We start from the raw sequence: 24,853 nt of genomic DNA on the forward strand, positions 1-24,853 counted from the left end.
TATATTGGATTTTGGCTATCGTGTTCTCATATTTAACTTCGCGTTCGCGAAGTATTGGAGAAGGCTGGTTAGTAGCCTTACGTGTTCGTGCTTAGTCGCTCGCATTCGCGTAGTTGAGAGGCCAATTGGCCTTTACGTTCGCGTGGTGCATGTTGCATTCACGATGAAGGTTTTAGGCGCTGGATGGGTTTTTTATTCATGAACACTGGCTTGAGGCCGCGTTCGTGTAGTACAGTTGTGGCAAACTATTTAATTTGCTATTTTTGGGACTTTGTCAATTATTTAATATGTTGAGCCCTAGACTATGAGAAGAGGAGATTTTGAAGAGCAATTTCACTACTACATTGGAGGTAAGAAATTTTCACTTGGATTTCGCTTTATACCTTGATTACCCATGGATTTCTACACCTAAAACTTAGAATTTTAAAAGGAAATTTAGAGTTTTTGCCTACACTTTAAGAGAGTGTATTTTGGGGATTTGAGTACCGATTTTGAACCCGATTTTGGATACTAATAACATATTTGGACTTGGCAAGTTATGGGTTAATAGATTTTGGTATTGGTTTCGTATTTTGGGCATATTAACCCTGATTGACTTTTGTTGACTTTTGCAAATTTCCTCAAAGACTGAAGTTTTATGGATGGGGATCACTTCCTATGACATTGTTGACTTCCTTGGATAATGTTTGGATTGGATTGTGCGATTGGAGACCTAGATAGAGGTTTGACGTGATTCAAAGTTGAAGACTAGCCCAGATGAGGTAAATGTCTTGCCTAAGCTCAAATGTACATTACATACTCTTAATTCACACACTCAAATGTACTTTCCGCACCCAAATACACCTCATTAATGTACTCTATTTTAAGCCCGTATCTTGTTTTCTTAAATAAATTTAATATGTTTTTTAAATCTTTTTAAAATCTAATGTACGAGATATTTTTGAATGAATGTAAAATAGGATTAGATTCATAGTCCAATTAAATGAAATAAATAAAAATTTCATATAAAATTTTAATGTTATAGTACAAGGGACAAACTTTTCCTTACACTTGTTACATAAAAATATAAGTTTATTGCATAAAATTAAAAAAAAACTGAGGTTTTATATAGGAATATAATTCAAATGACAAACAAAATTTGTTACCCCAGAAAATTATGTAATACAATTGAGAAAAGACTCAAATATGCCACATGAACTTAATGAAATGGCTCATATATGGCACTTGTAAAGAGGGGGTGCGAGGCGAGGGGGTTGGTAAGTGATGAAGGGTTTAGATAATGCCATGTGGCAAACTCTAGTAGCAATAGAATTCTGTTAGTGGATAATGGTATATGAGCCAATAGTGTAATGTTAGTGGCATGAATATACCCAACTTTTAACAGATGGCATAGATGGGTCATTTATTAAAGTCTGATGGCATATTTGAGTCTTTTCCGTACATATATTTTTCAGCTTTTGTTTGGACTCCTCTTTTTAGCTTATTGTCTTCAAGATTGCTTTGGTTCTTTCTTTTTCTGGTTGAAACCGTTGTCTGAATGCGTTCCATTTGGATGTCTTCACACCAGTTATCATTTACTAACTCTAGAATTTGTTGTAAACGCGGTTAGCGAGAAGGGCCAAATGGACCTTGATACAACGAAAACCTGATTTTGCCGCGAAATCTTCAGACATTTCGTTTTTTCTCTCTTGTTCTCTGTCTCTCTTCCACCCATTTTCCCTCTGTATATTTTATCTCACCATGAGGAATTAAGGAGCCTTAAGAGCCCCGGATAAGGTGAGTCACAAAAGTGCCTATTAGATTCATGGGAGGCTCAAAAACAAGCACAATGGAGGTTTCAATGTAACGTACCTTTTTTCTTATCTCCATTTGAAGGTGTTCTCCCATACATATATCAGAAAAGGCACAGATATGCCTTTTGAAGGTTTCAATGTAACGTACCTTTTTTTCTTATATGCCATCGAACTTTAAGAAATGATCTATCTATGTCGTTAAAAGTTGGATATGTACATATATATATATATATATATATATATATTGCACTATTGGTTCATATATGCCATTTTGTACTAACAGAACCCTATTACTACTAGATTTTGCCACGTGGTATTATCTTAACACTCCATCACTTACCAGCCCCTTTCCCTTTCACCTCCCATTACGGGTGGCATATATGAGCCTTTTTATTAAGTTTAGTGGCATATTAGATCATTTTTCCAAGCTACAACTACGTCTCATCCATTGTAACACCCCAAATTTCACCATGAAAACATACTCACACTCTTAATGCACACTCTCATATGTATTTTCCATATCCAGTTACACCTCATTAATGTACTCTCTTTTAAACCCCATTAGTGTACTCTCTTTTAAACCCTTTTTTTTTTCCTAAATAAATTTTGTCCTTTTCCCATGCCATCACCATGTCCCAAGCACTGTATCACTCCAAATTCCTCCATGATAACACATTACATACTCTTAATTCACACACTCAAATGTACTTTCCGTACCCAAATACACCTCATTAATGTACTCTATATTAAGCTCGTGTCTTTGTTTTCTTAAATAAATTTTATGTGTTTTTTAAATCTTTTTAAGAGCTAATGTACGAGATATTTTTGAATGAATGTAAAATAGGATTAGATTCACAGTCCAATTAAATTAAATAAATAAAAATTCCACGTAAAATTTTAATGTTGTACTCCCTCCGTTCCAATTTATGTAAACCTGTTTGACTGGGCACAGAATTTAAGAAAAAATGAAGACTTTTGGAATTTGTGGTCCTAAACAATTCAAAAAGGGGTCCAGAGTATTTGTGTGGTTATAAAAGCTTCTCACTAAGGGTAGAATTGTAAGTTTAAGCAAAATTGTTTCCAAATTTAGAAAGGGGTCATTCTTTTTTGAACGGACCAAAAAGAAAATAGGTTCACATAAACTGGAACGGAGGTAGTAGTACAAGGGGCAAACTTGTCCTTGCACTTGTTACATAAAAATATAAGTTTATTGCATAAAATTAAAACATAATGGAGGTTTTGATATAGGAATATAATTCAAATGACAAACAAAATTTGTTACCCCAGAAAATTATGTAATACAATAGAGAAAAGACTCAAATATGCCACCTGAACTTAATGAAATGGCTCATATATGCCACTTGTAAAGAGGGGGTGCGAGGGGAGGGGGTTAGTAAGTGATGAAGGGTTTAGATAATGCCATGTGGCAAAATCTAGTAGCAATAGAATTATGTTAGTGGATAATGGCATATGAGCCAATAGTGTAATATTAGTGGCATGAATATACCCAACTTTTAACGGATGGCATAGATAGACCATTTGTTAAAGTCTGATGGCATATTTAAGCCTATTCCGTACATATATTTTCCAGCTTTCGTTTGGACTCCTCTTTTTAGCTTATTGTCTCCGAGATTGCTTTGGTTCTTTCTTTTTCTGGTTGAAACCGTTGTACAACCGTTGTATGCGTTCCACTGCCAGGAAAGAAAGGAAAAAAGGAGTTGCACATGGATTTCTGTTGGGAAAAAAGGAGTGTTGCACATGGATTTCTGTTCCACTCACTATCTTCAAAGCGAGATAGATTTCCAAAAAGACAAGGTAACTATTGAGTAATAACACCAATAATTCACTATTATGCAGGGGCAAAATTTCTTACAAAGCCACTTCTGTCCACACTAACAACGCAATTTCAGCCCAAATTAGAAAAATAATATCTTTGAACACCTCAAACTTACTCCTGATAGTGGGCCTAGAAAAAAGTGTATTGGAAAAGACTAACATTTCGCTGTAACAAGGTGGCAACTCATCATCTCGACTAAAACCAAGAAAAGGAAAAAATAATTAGCCAATCAGATCTTGAACAGCATATTAGAACATAGTACGCAAGTCTTAAACCCTTCACTTGATTTTGCCACGAAGCAAAGCCAAATTACCAGAATATACTTGTTTCGTAGAACACTATTGGTTAAACACGCTATATCCTGTATTTCTAACTTAAACCTTCAGATGCAAAACCTGCACTACATTCCTTGACAGAGTCTCCATTCCTTCCGTCTTACTTGTGGTAGAGATATACCAAGGAGAAAATAAAGAAACCAGCCATCTACAATACAAAGAAATGGGAATGATCACAAAAATATTCATGTGCGAGCAAGACAAAAACAATTTAAATGGTATAACTATAGAAAGATGGCCACAACACATTATTGTTTGAGTGAGGAATGTAATAAAATCAATCCGAGCAAAGTCAGCAAAGTAATAGAGGGGGAAAGCTTGTCATGTATATTCTGTGGTTGCTTCATGTAAGTCCCCTGTTCCATGTCCAACACTTAAAAGTAAATTTTACACAACACAACGGAAAAAAGCAACAGGTAGTTCAGAATTTAGATTATCAGATTAGGGTTTTCTGTGACAAGGAAGATTAGGATATTTTTTTCTTAGGTCAGATAACACTTCCATGAAGTAATTCGCAAGCTACCACTTTCCCCAAAATTCCCCCAATAACACTCCTACGACAAGAAGTCGTGCCATTTGCATTTTACCCTTACCTTTTACCGCAAACCACAGACTGCAGCCTATTCCCCTTTACACCCCCTGTTTACCCCTCCCATTCCGGTTCAGCCCATTCTCCATCTACACACCAATTAGGATGGTTGGGCATCATGTAGGATAAAACTTACGTAATGGCAATAACTGAAATGGGCTTCCAATCCAAAGAAAGTAAAATAAAGTAAAAGAAAAGTAATATCAAATAAGAAGAAAAGGGGGTTAACAACACCACAGCTGGGACGTTATTTCACTTCAGTCTATCAACTGCTTGCAATTCATGGTCACTTCATGCATCCGAACCCTGTTGGTGGCCCGACTAATGTTCCTCTACGTGAATATAATGCACATCCCCATATGATGCTTCAGCAGGGTTTTGAAAGAAGGGAAAGGAGATCATACTGAACATATTTGCTAAAATATTCAATTGAGCGTCACTAAATGCTTAATTCACCAAATGCATGTTTTTTCTGCTATATACTAGATTAACGTGCAACATAGTTCTTTACCAAGACAAGGCAACATAAAGGGTGACTTCTTATTCTTTTTTTCCTTTTTGTTTTTGAGAAAGAAGAAACAGGGGTGACTTCTTGTTCTCTAAAGGGGAAAAAGGGATTCCAATCCTTTTTCTAAGAACAAGATGTGGGTTGGCTGGGATTCCATAATACATAACAAAGAGAAGAAAAATAATGTACCATAGAGAAGGATGCTCCGTAATAGGGAAAAGCAGCTGTTATAAATCTCTCATATTCGTTGTGTCTGAAGGGCCGAACAGGAATCTGCAAGTCAAAAGTTATATCATTACAATTTCTCATGCAAATGCATCTCTTTTTATCAAGTGACATTAAATTTAAAAGATGAATAGGCTGTCAATCCAGTCTTCATAGTTCAAAAAATACGGAGATCTGTTCACTATTTCGAGCTGACAATTTCAAGAACTGATGAAAAGAGAAGACCAAAGTACAGCTATACAAAAACTTTCATATAAATCAGCAAACTGTTTCAAAAATCATGAAGACAAGAATTTAGTCCAGAAAAGTGTACAGTTACATTCGAGTTTGTAAACCTAAGAGATCATTAGTAATTCTTACACCCGGACTATGCAGGAAAGAAAGGTCATGACAAGTTGGCATTTTGGCCAGCTTCCTCTCTGTTTTTTATGAGTTTTATGCCCCACTTATTGGAATTAAACGGCTACTATGTCTTTGAAAGAAGTATTTTAAGGTTTTGTCGCTGTGTGAGAGCTTAAAGATTGAAGAACATCAAACTTTGGCAGGAAGTGATCAGTTTTGAGAGGAAAAACTGAAGCAGGAAGGTTTCCGGCCCAACCATTGCAACGGATTGCTATCTGCTGTCACGATTACCGAGGGGTCAAAGAGCTGAAGAACTGGAGCTTTCTGGATTTCGCGACGGTTTATCCGTGATAGATGGCACAAAGGTGAATCTACTTCTGAGCCAGGACCGTACAATTCGTTGGCACGGATCACCATCCATTGCCACGGATTGCGGGACGAGGCATTTTTTGTCCACTAGACTAGTTTTAATTCTGTCTAGTAGTAATTTTTAGAAGTAATTGCAAAATCAACCATTTGTTTGGAGATTATTTTAAGAATCATCAAGTTCACACACATTTGGATAATCTAGCACATACCACACTCCTCATGAAATCGACCCCAACCTGTGTTGGGTTTATTATTGCTACAACCGTACTTCTCAAATCGAGAGTAGGATTGGACATTACCAATATCTTAAAGTCTCCTCTCATATCAGAAATTTTAATTCCAATATCTGCAAGACACATAAAGAATACTACCTCTTCGAGCATATAACAAGAATTTTCAGTACAACAAACAACAACAGCCCAGTATAATACTCTTGTCTATAACAAGAATTTTCAGTATGATGACTAATTTATTCCAAAAATATATAAACAAGATAAAGTGCCTTTGGATTTGTAAGGAGATACCTGCTTTGAAAGGCCCAAGCTCGTGTATCCTAGTCTGTCATACTCAACCTTGAACTGGAATACTCCATAAACATCTGGAACCTTGAAAGTTGTATAATAGACACCCTGTAGGAAGTGACATTAGAACTACTAATCTAGGTGAGAACAACTCCTACCTAGTAATCTGTGGAGCTCTTAAGAGTACCTTCTTATCAGTTGACATGGTTTTCAATATGTAGGGGCTCATCATGTAAAACTGAACTTGCACATCATCAGCCACATAGGGTTCCCAACTTTTTCCAGACCATCCATAGATCTCAACAGAATATTCCTTCAATCAAATTGCCTTTTTCAGTATGTATCCAAAGACCATTTTTGCTCTACATTTTATGACAATGATAAATGATCACAAACATAAAGTACAGAATTACCAATTCGTCATTGATTCTGTATATGGACGTTTCATCTGTCTCCCCGACTCTGCGATGCCTCACGTTCACAGCCTAGAATAGTTCACATATTGAGAATAGCAAATGTGAATGCTTAGATAGTGCCAGAGGGCATTTCCCTCCTTTATTTCCATGAAAATCGTAATGCCCGGGTTAAAATTTAGAAAGAGAAACGGGGAAGCTGATTAATAAATTAGCTTTGAAACTGCACCTTGAGATGACCTCTTTCATGGAACACCCACTTGCTAATTTCGGTCAAAAACTGCTCATTCCCTGATTTCTCATAGCTGTTATCGCAAGGTAAAATTTGTGGTAGATTAAGTCAGCAAGCATAAAGAGTGGTGATTTTTAGCATGTACCTTACATAGAAGATGACCGCATGAAATATGTTATTTTTCAGCCTTGCTCGCATAGAATTTAGTTAGAAGCAAGGAAACAAGGAGGGAAAAAAGATAATACGGCGCTGCTGCATATCAGAAACAGCCTTTATCTTTCAGAGTAATTATGCTTTCTTGATTAAATCGAGTCCTGTGCAGTCCATCACTAACTACAACATTAAGTTTGGACAAGTCAAATCAGTACTGAGGCTTACAAATAAAAAAATCAAAGGCATATAAACATATCAAGCCAATCCAGAAAGCTTCCAACGTATATTAGACTATATCTATATACGCATATATCATCTAATTTAACAATCTAAGTGTACTAGTCACTAAGCTTAGATCATTATCATGTTAAACAAACAAAATCAATGGATGTATCTACATTCTTACTTAATTGAGCCACCAGCTTTTTGCACCCCAGAACTGAAGAATCTGAATAGAAAATCAAAGGTTTTCAAATTAGATCGAGTTCAAAATAGAGTTACTCCGCCTGATGTCTCAATAATTACTAACCGGTTGCTAAACATGCTTAAGGAGCCAGATATCATAATTCGGGCATTATTTCTTGCCTGCAATTGGAAACAGTATTATCAATATTTCTATGTTTTGTATGTGCTACATAAAAACATTATGTATTATGTGCTTGTTCAGGAAAAGGGTTTTTTTTTGTGGGAGGGGGTTGAATACAGCATTATGATCGGGCATCAGAAATTGGTGCTACCAATATGAAATTTTCATGGTAATCTATCATACACCAACCAAAAACCGAATATCACACAAATTATCTAGCAATGACAATTGCATAATGCCTACATCTTACACCACCCCTCTAATTTTAGCTAAAGTGTGCTTCTATTTGCTTTTACTTTCTGTAAGGTTTCATCACTTATTACAAACTACACAGCATCAACAGAACAAACTTTCAGGAGCCAATGTCACAAGCTATCACAACAGCAAGAAGGAAGAAATCAAAGTTAACCAAACGGAGAGATTTCAGAGAACAAGATTTATTTGACAGTAAGCAACCAATAGGATGAAACACCTGAACAACTGTAACAAGACCGATCGCAGATCCAGTAAGCATTGGTGGAGTTGATAATTTCGATTTAGGATTAGCTGAATATGCTGAAGGAGAAGCTGAGAGGACCTTCAGCACCTGAAAACATGATAAATGCACCACTTTTCACACCAAGTAATCATATCAAATTTATCATCTCATATTTTGTTCAGCAAGAAATCAAGAACTTACCAAGCTATTGGTCGGATTTACAGAATGACCGATTCCCTTAAACAGAACAGGTGCCTGGGGATTTAGCAGTGACAAGAAAAAGTTAGAAACTTGCGCCGGAAAAGAAAAATGCGAATGTGGATGAGAACGATTAGTATTTTGTTTTTTTTGCAGAGCATAAGAACTTTTAGCACAAATAATTAGCAGTGTACCATCATAAATGCCTAAAGAACTGCAAAAGAATTACACATATGTGATGTTAGAAATATAGAAAAATATAATAACGCAATGTTAAGCAGTATTCTTAATAACAACATACCCAGTGTAATCCCACAAGTGGGGTCTGATAATAAAAAAACTAGAACAAAAGCAACCATGTAGTAATAGAAATCTAAGAATATTGAAATACGAGGATAACACTACTACTACTTAAATGAAAGGAAAGACACTCAACTGTCTACTGTCCTTTTACCCTAATTCACAACCTCCACACCCTCCTATCAATGGTCATGTTCTCGATAAGCTGAAAATGCGCCATGTCCTAACTAATCACCTCTCCCCAATACTTTTTTCGGCATATCTCTACCTCTCCTCAAACCCACCATTGACCCTATCACACCTCCTCAGTGGGGCATTCGGGCATCTGCATGTCACATGCCCGAACCATCTCAGTCATCTTGTCCCCCGTGGAGGCCACGCCTACCTTGTCCCGAATATCGTCATTCATGACCATATCTCTCCTGGTATTCCCACATCCATCTCAGTATCTTCATCTCCGCTACATTCATCTTCTGGACATGAGAGTTCTTGACTGGCTAACACTCCGTCCCATACAACATAGTCGGCCTAACTACCATTTTGTAGAACTTACCTTTTAAGTCTTGGTAGCACGTTCTTATCACATAAGACACCGGATGTCAGCCTCAATTTCATCCACTCCGCTCCAATACGATGTGGGACATCAGCATCGAACTCACCATTGCCTTGGATTACTGACCCAAGGTACTTGAAACTTTCTCTTTTAAGAATGGCTTGTGAATCCAGCCTCACTTCCACGCCAGCCTCCTGCGTAACGTCACTGAACTTGCACTCCACATATCTTGTCTTAGTCCTGCTCAACCTGAAACCTTTAGAATCCAGGGTCTGTCTCCAAACCTCCAGCCTAGTATTAACTCCGCCTCGTGACTTGTCAATTGGTATTATGTCATCTGCAAAAAACAAGCACAATGGCACCTCTCCTTGAGTGTGTTGCATCAATACATCCATCTACATAACAAAACAAATAAAAACGAGCTAAGAGTTGATCCCAGGTGTAACCCAATCACAATTGGGAACTGACCCGATTCTCCTCCCATTGTCCTAACCACGATCTTAGCTCCATCATAGATGTCCTTCATCGCCCTAATGTACGCTATAGGTACACCTTTGGCCTTCAAACATTTCCATAAAACGTCCATCGGGACCTTGTCGTAAGCTTTTTCTAGGTTAATGAACACCATATACAAGTCCCTTTTCATATCCCTATACTACTCTACCAATCTCCTCTATGTCTCCAAACCTCCAGCCTAGTGTTAACTCCGCCTAGTATTATTTCCGCCTCGTGACTTGTCAATTAGTACTATGTCATCTGCAAATAACATGCACCATGGCACCTCTCCTTGAATGTGTTGCATCAATACATCCATCGCCAAAGCAAATAAAAACGGGCTAAGAACTAATCCCAGGTGTAACCCAATCACGACTGGGAACTGACCCGGTTCTCCTCCCATTGTCCTAACCACGATCTTAGTTCCATCATACATGTCTTTCATCGCCCTAATGTACGCTATAGGTACACCTTTGGCCTTCAAACATCTCCATAAAACCTCCCTCGGGGCCTTGTCGTAAGCTTTTTCTAGGTCAATGAACACCATATACAAGTCCCTCTTCCTATCCCTATACTGATCTACCAATCTCCTCACAAGATGGATGGATTCCGTGGTCGATCACCCCGACATGAATCCGAGCTGGTTCTCGAAAATAAACACACTCCTCATTCGCATCTCCACCACCTTTTCCAAACTTTCATAGTGTGGATTAGCAACTTGATACTCCTAATTGTTACAATCTTGAATATCACCATTGTTCTTGTACAACATCACTACTTCACCTCCATTGTTCGGGCATTTTTGCCGTCCTAAAAATGACATTAAACAACCCAGTCAGCCACTCCAAACTTGCCCTGCCACGCTCTTCCAAAATTCTTTCGGAATCTCACCTGGCCCTATCGCTCTTCCCTGCTCATCTTAGGCATAGTCCCGTCAATCTCCTTAACCTTAATACGCATATAATACCAAAAATCACGTCGACTCTCGGAGTGCTCCAAATCACCTAGCACAATCATCTTGTCCACCTCTTCATTCAAGAGTTTATGGAAGTATGTCTGCCATCTTTGTCTAATATGTGCTTCTTCTATTAATATTGTACCTTGTCTTTGATGCACTTCATATGGTCCAGGTCACGTGTCTTCCTCTCTCTAGCCTTGGCTAGCCTGAACAACTTCTTGTTAGGTACTTAGGTTCTTGATACAAGCATTCAAATGCTGCCATCTTAAGTACTATTCTTAAAAGTGAGAAAATTTTGAATGGTTCATACCGCTATCTGACTAAGTTTTATTATTATTATTTTGGACAAGGTAAGGTTTATTGATATAAGTCAGTGAAAAGGTGGACGTGTACATGGCATCAGGCGCTTATCACATTTTCCACTGCCATGTTGCACCAAAAACTACCTGACTATGTTTTATCAAGGCAAGAAACATCAACACAAATGAAAGAGAAAATTCAAATATTACTACAATTATTATCAAATTATCATGATTAACTACTGTGTGGTACCTTAATCTTTTCACTGCCCAAGATGACTTCAGATTGAATGAAATCATCACCGGCAATTAATGTATGGTCCCCTTCTGTATCAGAAACTGCATAGCTTGTATGATCAATAACCACGGTAGTTGGATCCTATTATCAATCATATATCAAAGAATAACAAAATAAGCAAAAAATATTGCTAATTTCTCAACTTCAGAGGAGTAAAATAAACTCATAACAACGCAATTAAGAAAAATAAGGAAAGTGACTACGCTTAGCCTCAGTTACACTAAACAAAATCGGATTTCTATTGATATCTTAGTTGTAGAAGGCTCCTAGATCCGGATATTAATCACCAATTCTGAATCACATCAAGCTCATATAAACAAGATAAGCAAAAGGCAAGCAACATGCACATATTATGAATATGCTACCTCATCAAAATCAACTCCACAGTCAGTTGCAATCTCTCGAATTAGATCAGAGACAGACGCATCCGCAGCAATAATCAAATCATGACCAGAATCAACAAAATCCAGAATATCAGCTGCATCAACTGATCCCCCAAATCCTAAAGAAAATGTTTTAAGTTCAAAAGAGCGCATTTAGTTCCTCTCAGACATGACTTAAACACCCACGAAGCAGTTAACGCATTCCCGAACAACAAACACTGTAATCATTTGTGTTCGAAAATGTAAATCAATCAGAATCACCCATCAACTACATCTAAATTTCAAACTAATTGGGACCCGCCACATGAATCTTGAAAATCCATTCTATTCTATCTGAGACCAGTGTTCTCAAAGCAAAAAAGCGCAAAAAAGCGAGAAGGTCCCTTAGTTCATGGGGCTTGAAGCGAAAAGAGAGAAGTGAAGTGCACTACTATGATGATCAAATCGCAATTGGAATAACTAATTTTAGCATCCAATAAACAACAATGCAATAATCAAGTAATCCAACTCCATTGAGATTCAAAGAAGAACCTCCGCTTTTCTTTTGAAACACTTTGTGCGTCTTTGACTGAAACCCATGAACTCACCAGTGACACTATAACTCCTTGCTTTGTCACTTTAAGCACGAAAAGATAGCTTTTAATGACACTCCTAGGACCATTTATTTGCAATACTTAACAATTTTATTTTAAGGTACATTCTGGAGAAAACTAGATGCTCTCTAAATATTGTCTAATGAAATGTTCTATATTAATTCTACTATATATAATTTCATCAACACGAATCCTCAGTATCCATTCAACTTTATTCACCTCCGCTTAAATCCTAATACTAAAAAAAGATTCCTTTAACATTAATTATTGGTTCTATAAGAACACAAGTTCTCTAAATCCCACACTTATCCCAACACAGACATGCATATCATGATAATATTTTTTGCATCAAATACTTCATAGCAATGTGGAAATTAGAGGTTCTCTAACTTTCATATATATTTAATCCTATATGTTCATAAAATATAGAAGACCGTAAGAGTTGCCTCCATGTGACCAGGAGTCCATGGGTTCATGACGTGGAAACAACCTCATGCAGAAATACAAGGAAATGCTTCATATAATAAAATCAATGTGAACCAACTTTTCTCCAGACTCCGCATAAAGAGGGAGCTTAGTGCACCGACTTACCTCTATTCATCCTCTACATCTATTCTGCTCCATTCGAACCCATCATATTACAATACTAAATAACTTGTCTTTTAACGCAATTGTTCATTATCTAAAACCAGAGGTTCTCTAGATCTCACACTTATCTTTATAGTTTATACTAGCACAAATATCATGATAATTATTTGGCATCAAATTCGAGATGTTGAGAACAAGATAGACACACACACTATCCATCAATGGTAGTGGAAATGAGAATCAAATACACCTCAATTGTTGGGCATATGGATTTTCTATATCTATTTCACTCTATTCGCTCTCATTTTGTTCAAATTTTAAATCTCGCACTTATCCATATACTTAACATACATATCTGGCAATTACTTCGCGTCAAATACGAGATGTTGAGAGCAATGTAGAAAAGCAGGGACAGAGAAAACTTACGATCAGTTGAAGGGGAGAAGAGAATCAAGGCGTCGTATAAATACTGGCCGTATCTTTGTAAGGCGATCTTTGGATCATCCGCGAGCTTGAAATCGAGATCAAAACCTCGGGATTGAAGGGAGTTGAAGTAGAGAGAGTGTGAAGATTTGATGGCGAAATCGTCAAGCAAGACGAGGACTCGCCGATCCGTAGGGTTTTCCGTAGAGAAGGCATCGCTGAGAATGGCGACAGTGAGGAGTGACACTAAGACTAGTGATCGTGACATCTTCAACACGTGCTTCTGGCTTCCTAGGGTTCCGACGAGATCTTTATGTCAAAAAGAACCTAAGCTTTCGTGGGTGATTCGATTGGATTAAGAATCATTTTCGAAATCAAATCAAAATGTTTTTAGAAAAACTAAAAACTATTCGAAAATATTTTTTGAGTGTGAGTGAGTGACAATTATTATTTTACTTAAAATACTCCTCAAATTAGTTTTTAAAATTTAAAAGAAAAAGGATCAAAATTATCCCTATTAGTAAATGATAAATAATGTAAAGTTATCCTCCGTTATTGGTCCAAAAATAACTTTATTTCTATTGTTTAAAGTATTCTTCGATTTAACGGCAGCATATGTGGGCCATAAATTTATCACAGTGTTTTATTAGCCACGTGGCTCCTTATTTTAATCTATACATATGAGTATAATATACCTGTCACTTTTTGCTCATCCGCCCCATTTATTTTATAACCCCAGTTAAAAATACTTAATCGATGAATTTTTTTTTTTTAAAAAAAAAAAATCAAGACCCAAAGACACTCCTCTTGTACACATCTTCATTGAATCCTAATTCTAATTCTTGAAATCATCTGAGACACATTCTTTAAAGTCAAGTACATATGTATATATACTGTTATCCTTTTGATTATATCATCACAAGTCGAGAATAGGCCACATGTGAAGATAGTGATGATAGTGATAGCACCTAAAAAATGTCTTTCCCATCTCCACTGTCCCAAATAGCCGACCAACTTGATGGTGTTAATGGTGTTGTCGTCGTCGTCGTTGGAACTTTTTCTTCTTCTCCTTTATTTCTTTCTTGATTGTTACTTGCTCCTCATTCTCTGTTTCTCTAACTCTTTTCCTACCCAAGTTCGAAGTCGCTGTTTGTGGAATATCTTTATCTTCTAGGTTAAAGTTTGCAAATTCAAGGGAGAAATTCACTATAGATTTGTTGGTTCTAAGCTTAAACGCTGCAATGTCATATGCCTTAGCTGCCTCTATGGTAGTGTCAAAGGTTCCTAGCCAAATTCGAGTCCCTTTCGATTCGGATCATGAATCTCTGCAGGAAACTTGTCCCCGGGCCGTTGCCTAACTCCTCTCTAATGCTTCTTCTTGCTAGCAACTTTCACTTTCTGAACAACTTGTTGTTTCAGGGGTATCACAATGTTAAGAGAAGGCTTGCATTCTTTGAAGCTCCTCGTCACGACCCCAATTTTCCTCCGTAAAATATCGTGACGGCACCTAATCTTTAAAACTAGGTAAACCTAACAAACATGCAGAAATAACTGAAATAATAATTAAAGTCTCAAAATTCAACAACTAATATAAAGAAAATATATATATATATATATATATATATATATATATATATATATATATATATATATATATATATATATATACACACACACACAATAGCCCAAAAACCGGTGAAATACAAGTCACAACCTCTACGAAGTGATACTGAATATCTCTATACATTAGTGTTTAAATACGAATAAGAAAATAAAATAATCCAGGTGGAAGGGGACTCTGAGGCCTGCGGACGCTGGCAGGTGTACCTTGAAGTCTCCGCGTACGAGCTCAACTCACTGCCTGGACTGGTAGGAGGTACCTGGATCTGCACAAAAGATGTGCAGAAGCGTAGCATGAGTATACCACAACGGTACCCAGTAAGTGTCAAGTCTAACCTCGATAGAGTAGTGACGAGATCAGGTCAAGGCCTTACTGGATTTAAATAAAGAAAACTGTACGAGTATATAGCAGTGTAGAATGATAAACATGAAATTGAAACAACAATTACATGACAAGGTTAACTACATGTAACTAAAGCAAATAATTCAACACGGAGGAAAACAATGAATGATATGTTAAGGAAACAAAACAACCAAAGACAAGTGCAGCAATAGGGAAGTATCAACAATAGTCACTATCGAGGTACCGCTTCATAGTCTCAAATCACACGAATAAATCACAATATTTCCTTATATCACCACGGGAGCCTTGCATTTAATTTTAATTTTTCCAAAATAGCATCCCGCATTTTAGCCCACCTTATCACACTGCGTGGCTTCTAGTAGTTCTCCTACTAGCCACGCGTATCAAGTCCACCTTATCTCACCGCATGTGTTTAACCCCAAAACCTTATACTACCGCATGCATATCAATCATGGCTGTCCAACGGGACGGGACGACATTTAGTTGGGACGGTGGCGGAATGGGACAAAACGGGACGGGACAAATGGGACGAAACGGTAGGCCCATCCCGTCCCGCTAACAAACGAAATGGGACGGGACGGGACGGGTTCACGGGCCTTAAGTGCCGTTTTAAAAAAAAATTATTTAAGCATTGAGTTTGGCAACGGCTATTCTTTTGACAATTACTAAGTTTTTAAAGTTTGTAACAACTAATTTTTTGACTTATTTAATAAACTTAAAAATTAAACGAAAATTAGGACACTAAGTAAATAATTATAAAATATTAAAACAAAAAACTCTGTAATGAAATATTCTAGTAATTGTAAATTTATAATAGAGTTATAATTTATTTAATATAATTTCAAGCCATTAAGTAACCAAGTAAGAGTGTAAGACAATTCATAAAAAAAATTCAACGCTTAGAGCCTTTTATTTTATTAATAGAACTTTCAAATCTCACATACAAATATAATTCTTTTGAAGAGCACCTAATATACGCAGCTACCTTCTAGGAAGGGTTCTGTTTAAACTAAGCCTCTTAGTAGGCAATTACAAATTATCATACTAATATTTGTAAGCTCCTATATAACTTCGTTATAACTTATCTATAATTTCTCTCGGACATTGTTCTGAAATTGGCAATGTTGATTGATGTTCCATGAGTTCCATGCCGTCATCGCTCCCAGTGCTAAGTATCTCATTGTATTCTTCTTCTTCCCTAGTGGTTAATTTTTCAAAACCAAGATTTTTTCTTTCTGAATTAATCCAATCTCTGAATAATACGGAAATCTCTAGGCTGTCCTCCGCTAATGAATGTCTATGATCTCCGATTTGAAATCTTGCCGCGCTAAAAGCACTCTCCGATGCTACTGATGATGATTGAATAGCAAGGATATCTCGGGCCATTATTGAAAGTGTTGGAAAAGTCTTGCCACGCTCCCTCCATCATGCCAAAAGTTGTTCGTTGCATTCTTCGTCTTTAATACTTTCCAATCCTTGATTAAGATACGAATCAAGTTCATCATCAATAGAGGAATCAAAACCTGTTATATCATCCATATCTTCCCATAGAACTTCTACTCTAGTCTTAGAAGTAGAAGGAGCAGTTTCACCACCTGTTGTTTCCATAGATTTATATTTATCAAATATTTAGCTTGGCAGTGTTCGAGATATGGTTGTTCATTTTCTTGAATTGCTAAATTCTCATAAATTTTACAAACAAGTCCCTTTGTACCTCTTAATTTTAAAGATGAGCTAAGTATAGTAGCAATTAAATAAACTTGGGGAATATAAAAAAAAATACTTTTTAAATTTTGCAATCATTTCATTAATGGCTGGTGCATTAGTTGGATTAGTTTTATACTTACCAAATATAACAGAAATTCCACAAATATACCATAATATTTGTATAACAGTAGGATAATATATACCAGAAAATTATTTTGTAGCATAATAAAATTTTTCTAAAAGTTAGTAAGCAATTGGAGCCGTTGCCCAACGACTAGAATTAAAAAAAAAGGACGCGAGACAGGCGGGACGAGACGGGATGAGATGGGATAGGACGGGACAGGCGGGACAGGCTGGACGGGACAAAACGGGACGAAACGGGACGGGACAAACGGGACGAAATGGCCATCTCGTCCCATCTCGTGTCCCGTTTAATATGGGCCCATCCCGTTTAGAATTAAGTGGGACGGGACGGGACAGGATAAAACGCGGGACGGGACAGGACATCATGTCCCGTTAGACAGCCTTAGTATCAATATCACAACGTATCACAAATCGCGCTTCAAGTTCCCAATATCACAACTTTCCACATAAACCAACAATAATAGTATTTTCACAATAAAGAGCCCAACCACAATGTACACAAGAGTCTCAACAACAATAACCGGTAGTGAATAGCTCAACAAGAATAGCATTTCACAACTTAATATTTTGTCTCGATGTAAATCACGGCCTTTATAACTCAATACCAATTTCAACAACAAGATATTCTAAGAATAACAACTTCAAGTAAAGAGTTCACCAATTAAATAATAAATACAAAATAAAGGAAACAAGAACTTCAACTAAACATGTAGAGCAATTAGCAAGTAAGAGATAAGACAAGTAGACATGTGAAAATAGACTAGAAATAATTATTATAATATGTTAAGGTAACTCAATTAAGGCATGAAAGGAATCTACATAGCTAAAACCGGAAATTTTCATATTTAGCCCATGTACACACTCGTCACCTTGTGTACACCGCTTTCACATATCACAATTATCACAAACAACACCGATCCTAAGGGGTAACTCTCCCACACAAAGTTAGACAAGACACTTAGCTCAAATCATACTAACCCAATCCACTAGTAGGCCTTTCCCTCGATTATCCAACTCCTAACAACTTGCATCTAGCCAAAATAACTCCATACTATAAATATAAACTATAGAAACTAATTCAAACAATAAAATTACGATCTTTACGAAGAAATAAAAAATCAACTCAAAAATTCAACCCGGGACCGCGTGTCGGAACCCAATCAAAATTATAAAATTCGAACACCCATTCGATAACGAGTCCAACCATACAAGAATTTCTCAAATCCTACCTCAAATCGCCTTTCAAATCCCTAAATTTTAGCCTAAGAAGTTCCACAAACTTTTCCCAAATTTTTAACTCCAAAACACTAATTTAATGATGAAAACAATAATATATTCGTGTAATTTAACCAAAATCAAGTTAAAATTTTTTATCCCAATAATCTCCCGAAAATTCGCCTCACACCGAGCTCTCTAAGTCCAAAAGTGGATTATGAAACAAACCCTCGAAATTTCCCATTTCTGCATAGCGAAAGCACTTCTGCGAGCCTTTCATCGCATGTGCAGAAAAACCATCACAGGTACGGATTCCACTAAGCTCAGGGGATTTTGCTTCTGCAGATAAAATCTCGCATCTGCGAGTGCGCTCCTGCGGAAAACTCTCCGCTTCTGCGATGACCGACCAAGCTTGCCCCCTTCCGCATCTGCGATCACTTCTCCGCACCTGCTGATTCGCAGATACGGAAACCAGCTCGCACATGCAATCCCAGCTGGGTAAAGCCAGCTACGCTTCTGCGGTCTACTACTCGCTTTTGCGAGTTCGCACCTGCGGCCAATCCCTCTGCAGGTGCGATGACACCAGATGGTTGGAAACTTCAGCAATAGTACAAATCCAAAAATTGATCTGGATTCAATCCATTTCATACCCGGGGCCCCCGGAACCCCGTCCGAATATATCAACAAGTTCCAAAATACATAACGGACCTACTTGAGGCCAAAAATCACATCAAACAACATCGATTCTACGAATCACAACCCAAATTCAAGCCTATGAACTTCCAAATTCCGAAACTAATGCCGATTCATACCAAAACAACTCCGATTGACTTCAAATTTTGCACCCAATTCATAAAAATGAAATTATGGACCTATTCCAACTTTCGTAATCGGAATCCGACCCCGATATCAATAAAGTCAACTCCCGGTCAAACTTTTCAATCTTCCAATTTTCTAACTTTCGCCAATTCACGTCGAAACGGCCTACGAGCCTCCAAATCCACATTCGGACACGCTCCTAAGTCTAAAATCATCATACGGAGTTATTGGAACCATCAAAACTCCATTCCAGAGTCGTCTATATAAAAGTCAAACTACGGTCAATTCTTATAACTTAAACCTCCAACTTAGGAACTATGTGTCCCATTCCATTCTGAAACTCACCTGAAACCAAAACCAAATACCCCCGGCAAATCATATAACCATAATACAACATAGATGAGGAAATAAATAGGGGATCGAGGCCAAAATACTCAAAACGAACGGTCGGGTCGTTACACTCCTTTGCTTCGGGGAATTCGAACTGCTACGAGCAGCTAACACATTTAGTTTTGTTTTAAACTCTGCCTTTTGAATTGTTAAAGAAGCTTGAGATTTCAAGATTGGAACTTTGTCCTATGTCGACATAGTTGAGAGTTGGTTCAAAGGAGAAAGTGTGGTCCGGAGATTTAGAAGAGGAGGAGCTTTGAGAATAAAGGGTAGTTACGAGACAATAATGTTCCTTGAAAATATTATCATCAAGAAGATGCTACATAATAAAATTAAGTGTGCAATTTCTCTTGTGGTGAAGCCACTTTTGATCTTCTAACGAGGCGATGAAAGAGAGTTGGAGAATCTAATTCCAGCTATATATATTCAAATTCTTGAAAAATTCAATGTTGAAGAATATTGAGTTGAGTGGAAAAGAAAGTGTGAGATTACTGTTATAAAGGTCAGAAATTTGAGGCTCAGAGGTTTCATAGGAGCCTTCTGGGGTATAGAAAGGAAACATCTTGTGGCCTAATCCAACCGAGTTATAAAATAAACAGGACGGTATATTATACTTATATGTATGAACTAAAATCAAGAGCCACATGGCCCAATAAAATGCTGTCAACACATTAAAATTATGGCCCACATCTGCTGCCGCTAAATCAAGGGATATGTTTAGCAACAAAAATAACAGTAGAGGCAGTTTGGACTAATAGGTGAAGAATGAAAGGTAATTTTATTTTACCAAATAATAGGGGTAATTTTGACCCTTTCTTGAATTTCAAATTTGTCCATCTCAGTAAGTTAAAATAATGGACCAAATTTCAAAACTAACATTAATTTACAAATATTATTTCAAATCATTATATCTATATCTATATACTTTATTAAAAGTATAAAGCCTCTTAGTGAAATGTCATTCGTTTTGTTTTACCCTTTAAAATTAGACTTAACATTAGATAAAATCATAATTTAATTATTCTTTTAATATGTAAATTTTTGAAATTAACTAAATTTTAATTATTAAATTTTTTCGTATTTGAATTATATAGGACGTTCTAATATTTAAAACTTTAAAATAGATATTATTTGAGAGAAATAAGAGTATCACGTTTTCCGTTCCTTATATTTGTTGACTGTAGTTTCCATATGAAACATGTATAACATTCATTCTTCTTATAAGGAACTTATATAATTCTAAGGTGAAGTTTCTAGATATTGTTGCTATTAAAAGTGAGAGATTTGCATTTAATAAAATAGTTATTCTAATTATTGAATGTAGTTTTCAAGTATTACACAAAAATTTGATGAAGAGAAAATATTGTTAGAGTATGAAAGGAGTTCAAAAATTATCTTTATGTTCTATACTATTATAAAAGCATGAAAGCCCTATGCAAAAAAAATATTTTTTTAATGTTGAGAGTAAATAAATTAAGTCTTTGAATTAACTACTTAGCAAAAAAAATCAATTTCATTTGTTTCTAAAATCATCATATAAGTAAAATAGTACAGTTGAATTTATAACGTAGTTTATAGACACGTGAATTAATTCAATCCAAGAATATAAAATAACTAAGAGCAGAAATAAATTGATTAAATAAACTTGAAGAAAATACAAGCCTGACTGCGAGATGAGCTTCTCCGGGAGTAAGAATAAGAATAGTATATAGAACAAAAAGAAAGAAAGTTGTTAACAGAACAAGAGCAAATTTAGCCTTTTTGTGTACAAATGTTTTCGTGTTCAACAATGAACACAAATTCTTCTATTTATAGTTCAATTCAGGGAGACAAGATCCCCAAATCAAGCTATTATGAATAAAACCCTCTTGAAAGCTGCATAACGGTTGAGTATAAATGCAAAGATTCTTTATAATGGTTGCTCATTGAATGCTGTCTTTTTCAACCGATATCTTCCTTTCAGATCTTCGTCCCTGGTTCCAATGCCTTCAAAACTTACTCAGTACTGGTCACATGTTTGTAACCGGTGCCAACTACCTGCTGACTCATATCTTACTTGTCTTTACTTCTACGTGTCAACTCGTCGGGCATCCACCTGCCGTTCATCAATTTTACCCCATACAGATAGTTTTCCTATTTTTCAGTGACTAAAATTTATATTACCGGGAAGTAGATAAGACCTTTTTTCTTGGCGGCAAACTTCCTCAACGGTTTCTGACACTTGAAAGTGACGCACGTCTCCTTCCATTTAATGAGTTGAACACATGTTATCCCGTGATTCGGAAAATAATTTTGCTAGTTTTCTAGGTAATGATGACCATGAATTCTGCTGTCTATAAACTTCTCCACTTCTCATTATTTTTACCTTTCACTCTTTCAAACTCTTCTTCCTCGAATTTTCTTAAAGCTTTTTTACAAACCTCTCTTTCTCAGTAAAATCCTCATACTCAAGTTTTTCCATCATCATGTCTTCTACTACCTCTTTCCCTGGAAACGCAAGCATTTACATCGATGTGTCCCTTTTAAGAAGAACAAAACCAAGAAAGCCAATGCCGGTCCTCCTACTACCAACACAATCATCCCCTCTCAACTAAATTCTGAACGGATCTTCAAGTACAAAAGGAACCTATCAATCCTAAAAATGATAGAAATTGGCCCGTCAGCAAATGTCCTTCCATATGTCCTGCTAGTATCCCTGTTGTTAAAGAAGATTGTGATTGGAAAAATATTAAAGTTTTAGCCCCAAATAAAGTGGAAAGGGTCATCTTCAGCAAACTAGAGTTCATGTACATTTTTACGTACCCTTTTACTTTAAGTATCGCCGAAAAATTGATCCCATTATTTTAGAGTTTTGCCATAACTACCAAATTTGTTTGGCTCTGGTAGGTCCATTAATTTGGCAGACAATATTTTGCCTTAAGGTACTGTGTTCCCGGGCTAGTGAAACCCACACTCTTGCTCATATGATCAACCTCTACTCCGCAAAGATTTTTCGAGGAAGCATGATCAAACTTAGTAAATGAGGTCATCATGCCATCATCACCAGTGTTGATCATGATAATGATCATGGTTGGATGGAAAAGTTCGTTGTCATTGCTATCGGGGACATTCTTCCGGCGAAAATACCTCCTATCCATGAATCCTGGAACTTTACTTGTAAGTTTTTCAAATATTCTTTTCCTACTTTGTTAAAGAAAATTCCTCCTTTACTAACTTTTATTTCTCTTATTTCAGCTACCCGTTGGGTTCCACTATCGGTTCAGAACCTGACCCAATGGGTACAAAAGATTTTAGATACTTTCACACAGACTCTCGTAAGTGGAAAGAAATTTCACCCAAATTCAACTGGAAGGCCAAGAACAATGGTACGTAAACTTCTCTTTTTCCTTTTTAATCCCCAACATAACCTAGTACAAATTTGCTAACTCCCTTTCATAATACACAGGCCTTCCGAAGGGATCTTCTTTATGCCATGTTGTTGAGGTTTCTAATGACCCAATGGTTGCTCATCGACGGATTCGATCAGCCATTGATCGAAAGAGGGCTCATGATGCCGCTCTTGCTTTCGGTGAAGGCCCATCTTCTCTAAGTCCCCAGCCTAAAGAGAAAAAATAAAAAAGAAGACGTACCTCTAAGGCTGAGATTCAGGAGAAGCCTTCCACAGAAGAAACCCCGGTAGGACCGGTCAGATTGGTCCTTGATGAAGAAGAAATCGAGGATGATGAAGAAGCGGTTTCTCTTCAAAGATAAAGAAAAACTTCCCCTACTTAACCGGACACTCAACCACTGGTCATTCGAGGGATCTTTACAGAAATGGAAATGGTTGAAAATGCAGAGTCCCATTTTTGAGCTCCAATTGTTGCTTCCGGTCAGGGGAGTTCTACCTCTGATATTCCTCCTTCTCCTACTTCATCACCAGCTGCAGTATCATCAGCTCCTGCCTCACCACCGGACCCACCTGAACAAATGGAAGGTGTTCGTTCCCTTGGTCACCCGATCATGGGAACATTGAGAACACTTTCCTGGCACCTATCCAAAACCCCGATGGTAAATGCAGTGTCATTCTTTCGGTTTCGAATGAGTGCCACTTACTCTCCAAGCCGGTGGGAGTTGCCAACTACTTGAAGCCTTTGGATTCAAACAAAGACCGGTAAAAGATGGAGGCTCTTTCTGCGGAATGTCTGATCAATATCAGCATACACTTTGCTGCTCAGGTATCGTCTTACTCTTCTTCTTTTTTTCCCCTTGCTAAACATTATTCTTAAAAACTTTATTCTTTGACTTTTCATGCTAACCTCCTTGCCTCCGAAGGCTTGCAAAAGATGATCCAAGCCAAAGAAGTACTTGCTGCGGAATGAGATCGAATTGTTGTTGAACGAGATCAACTCGTTAAGCGTCTCCCGTCTTTAGAGGCAAAACATACTCAGATAGGCAAACTTGAAGCCCGGTTGGAGCAATCTGAGCAAGAAAAGATGGTTCACAGCCAAGAAGCCACTTAGTAGCATACAGAACTCAAGGAATTGAAGGTCAAGTAGGCTGCGTTACAGGATGCTGTAACTGCGACAGCCAAATGTGAGTATGCTTCCATGGAACAAATCAGTAACTTGGAAGCAAGCTTACATTCCAACACAAAGGAGGTTGCTGCTGCCGAGGAGAAAAGAGCTAGGATGGAGGAAAGGCTCAAAAAGGTCATGGAGCAGAACCGCGAACACGCGAGGACAAATACTGACATTTGTCGGACCTATGGCATCGTGATGGCTGAAAATGAACAGTTGTAATCCAAAATTAAAAGCTTCGAGCCAAAATCCAAGATCAAGAAAACTTTTTTCTCTCTGAGAAAACTTATGTGATTTATCACATGAGGAGAAAAACCTTGAAGGAGGCCAAAAAAGGCATTTCAAACATAGATGGCTGCATTGTTGAGGCTCTTGAATTGGAGATAACCTCCCTCGATAACATTCCTGCTTGGGCCACTACTTCAAGCTCCTCGAGCACATGTTCTGATTCCTCAGGAACTGAAGATAAAGCTAAAGAAGAAGATAAGGACAAGGATGAAGGTACTGAACTGGATGCAGAACATCCTTCATCTTCAAAAGATGCAGCAAAGACTTCTCTTCCTTCAGAC

General features: G+C 37.2%; 1 protein-coding gene and 1 pseudogene across 1 annotated transcript; both read right to left on the bottom strand.

Annotated features, from left to right (window-relative positions):
- Window positions 1–3,615: 3,615 nt before the first annotated feature.
- On the bottom strand, window positions 3,616–13,927 carry LOC107822577 (dolichyl-diphosphooligosaccharide--protein glycosyltransferase 48 kDa subunit-like). Its single transcript, XM_016649127.2, has 13 exons — window positions 13,473–13,927; window positions 11,848–11,984; window positions 11,438–11,563; window positions 8,583–8,636; window positions 8,376–8,489; window positions 7,847–7,902; window positions 7,724–7,765; window positions 7,162–7,237; window positions 6,933–7,004; window positions 6,707–6,832; window positions 6,523–6,627; window positions 5,252–5,335; window positions 3,616–4,113 (listed from the first exon to the last, which is right to left on the bottom strand). The coding sequence occupies exons 1-13, from the start codon at window positions 13,735–13,737 to the stop codon at window positions 4,066–4,068; spliced, it is 1,305 nt and encodes a 434-aa protein (XP_016504613.1). The 5' UTR covers window positions 13,738–13,927; the 3' UTR covers window positions 3,616–4,065.
- Window positions 13,928–14,307: 380 nt separating this feature from the next.
- Window positions 14,308–22,231, bottom strand: LOC107822575 (ethylene-responsive transcription factor 5-like; annotated as a pseudogene).
- Between the last annotated feature and the right edge of the window lie 2,622 nt (window positions 22,232–24,853).

The sequence above is a fragment of the Nicotiana tabacum genome, chromosome 4, assembly GCF_000715075.1.
Source record: "Nicotiana tabacum cultivar K326 chromosome 4, ASM71507v2, whole genome shotgun sequence".
Taxonomy (NCBI): Eukaryota; Viridiplantae; Streptophyta; class Magnoliopsida; order Solanales; family Solanaceae; genus Nicotiana; species Nicotiana tabacum.

Coding starts and splice junctions, on each gene's coding strand:
- LOC107822577 (XM_016649127.2), bottom strand. CDS start 13,737: ATGTCACGATCACTAGTCTTAGTGTCACTCCTCACTGTCGCCATTCTC. Junction 7,766..7,846: donor TTAAGCATGTTTAGCAACCG/GTTAGTAATTAT, acceptor TTTTCTATTCAG/ATTCTTCAGTTCTGGGGTGC. Junction 5,336..6,522: donor GCTTGGGCCTTTCAAAGCAG/GTATCTCCTTAC, acceptor TTTGACTTGCAG/ATTCCTGTTCGGCCCTTCAG.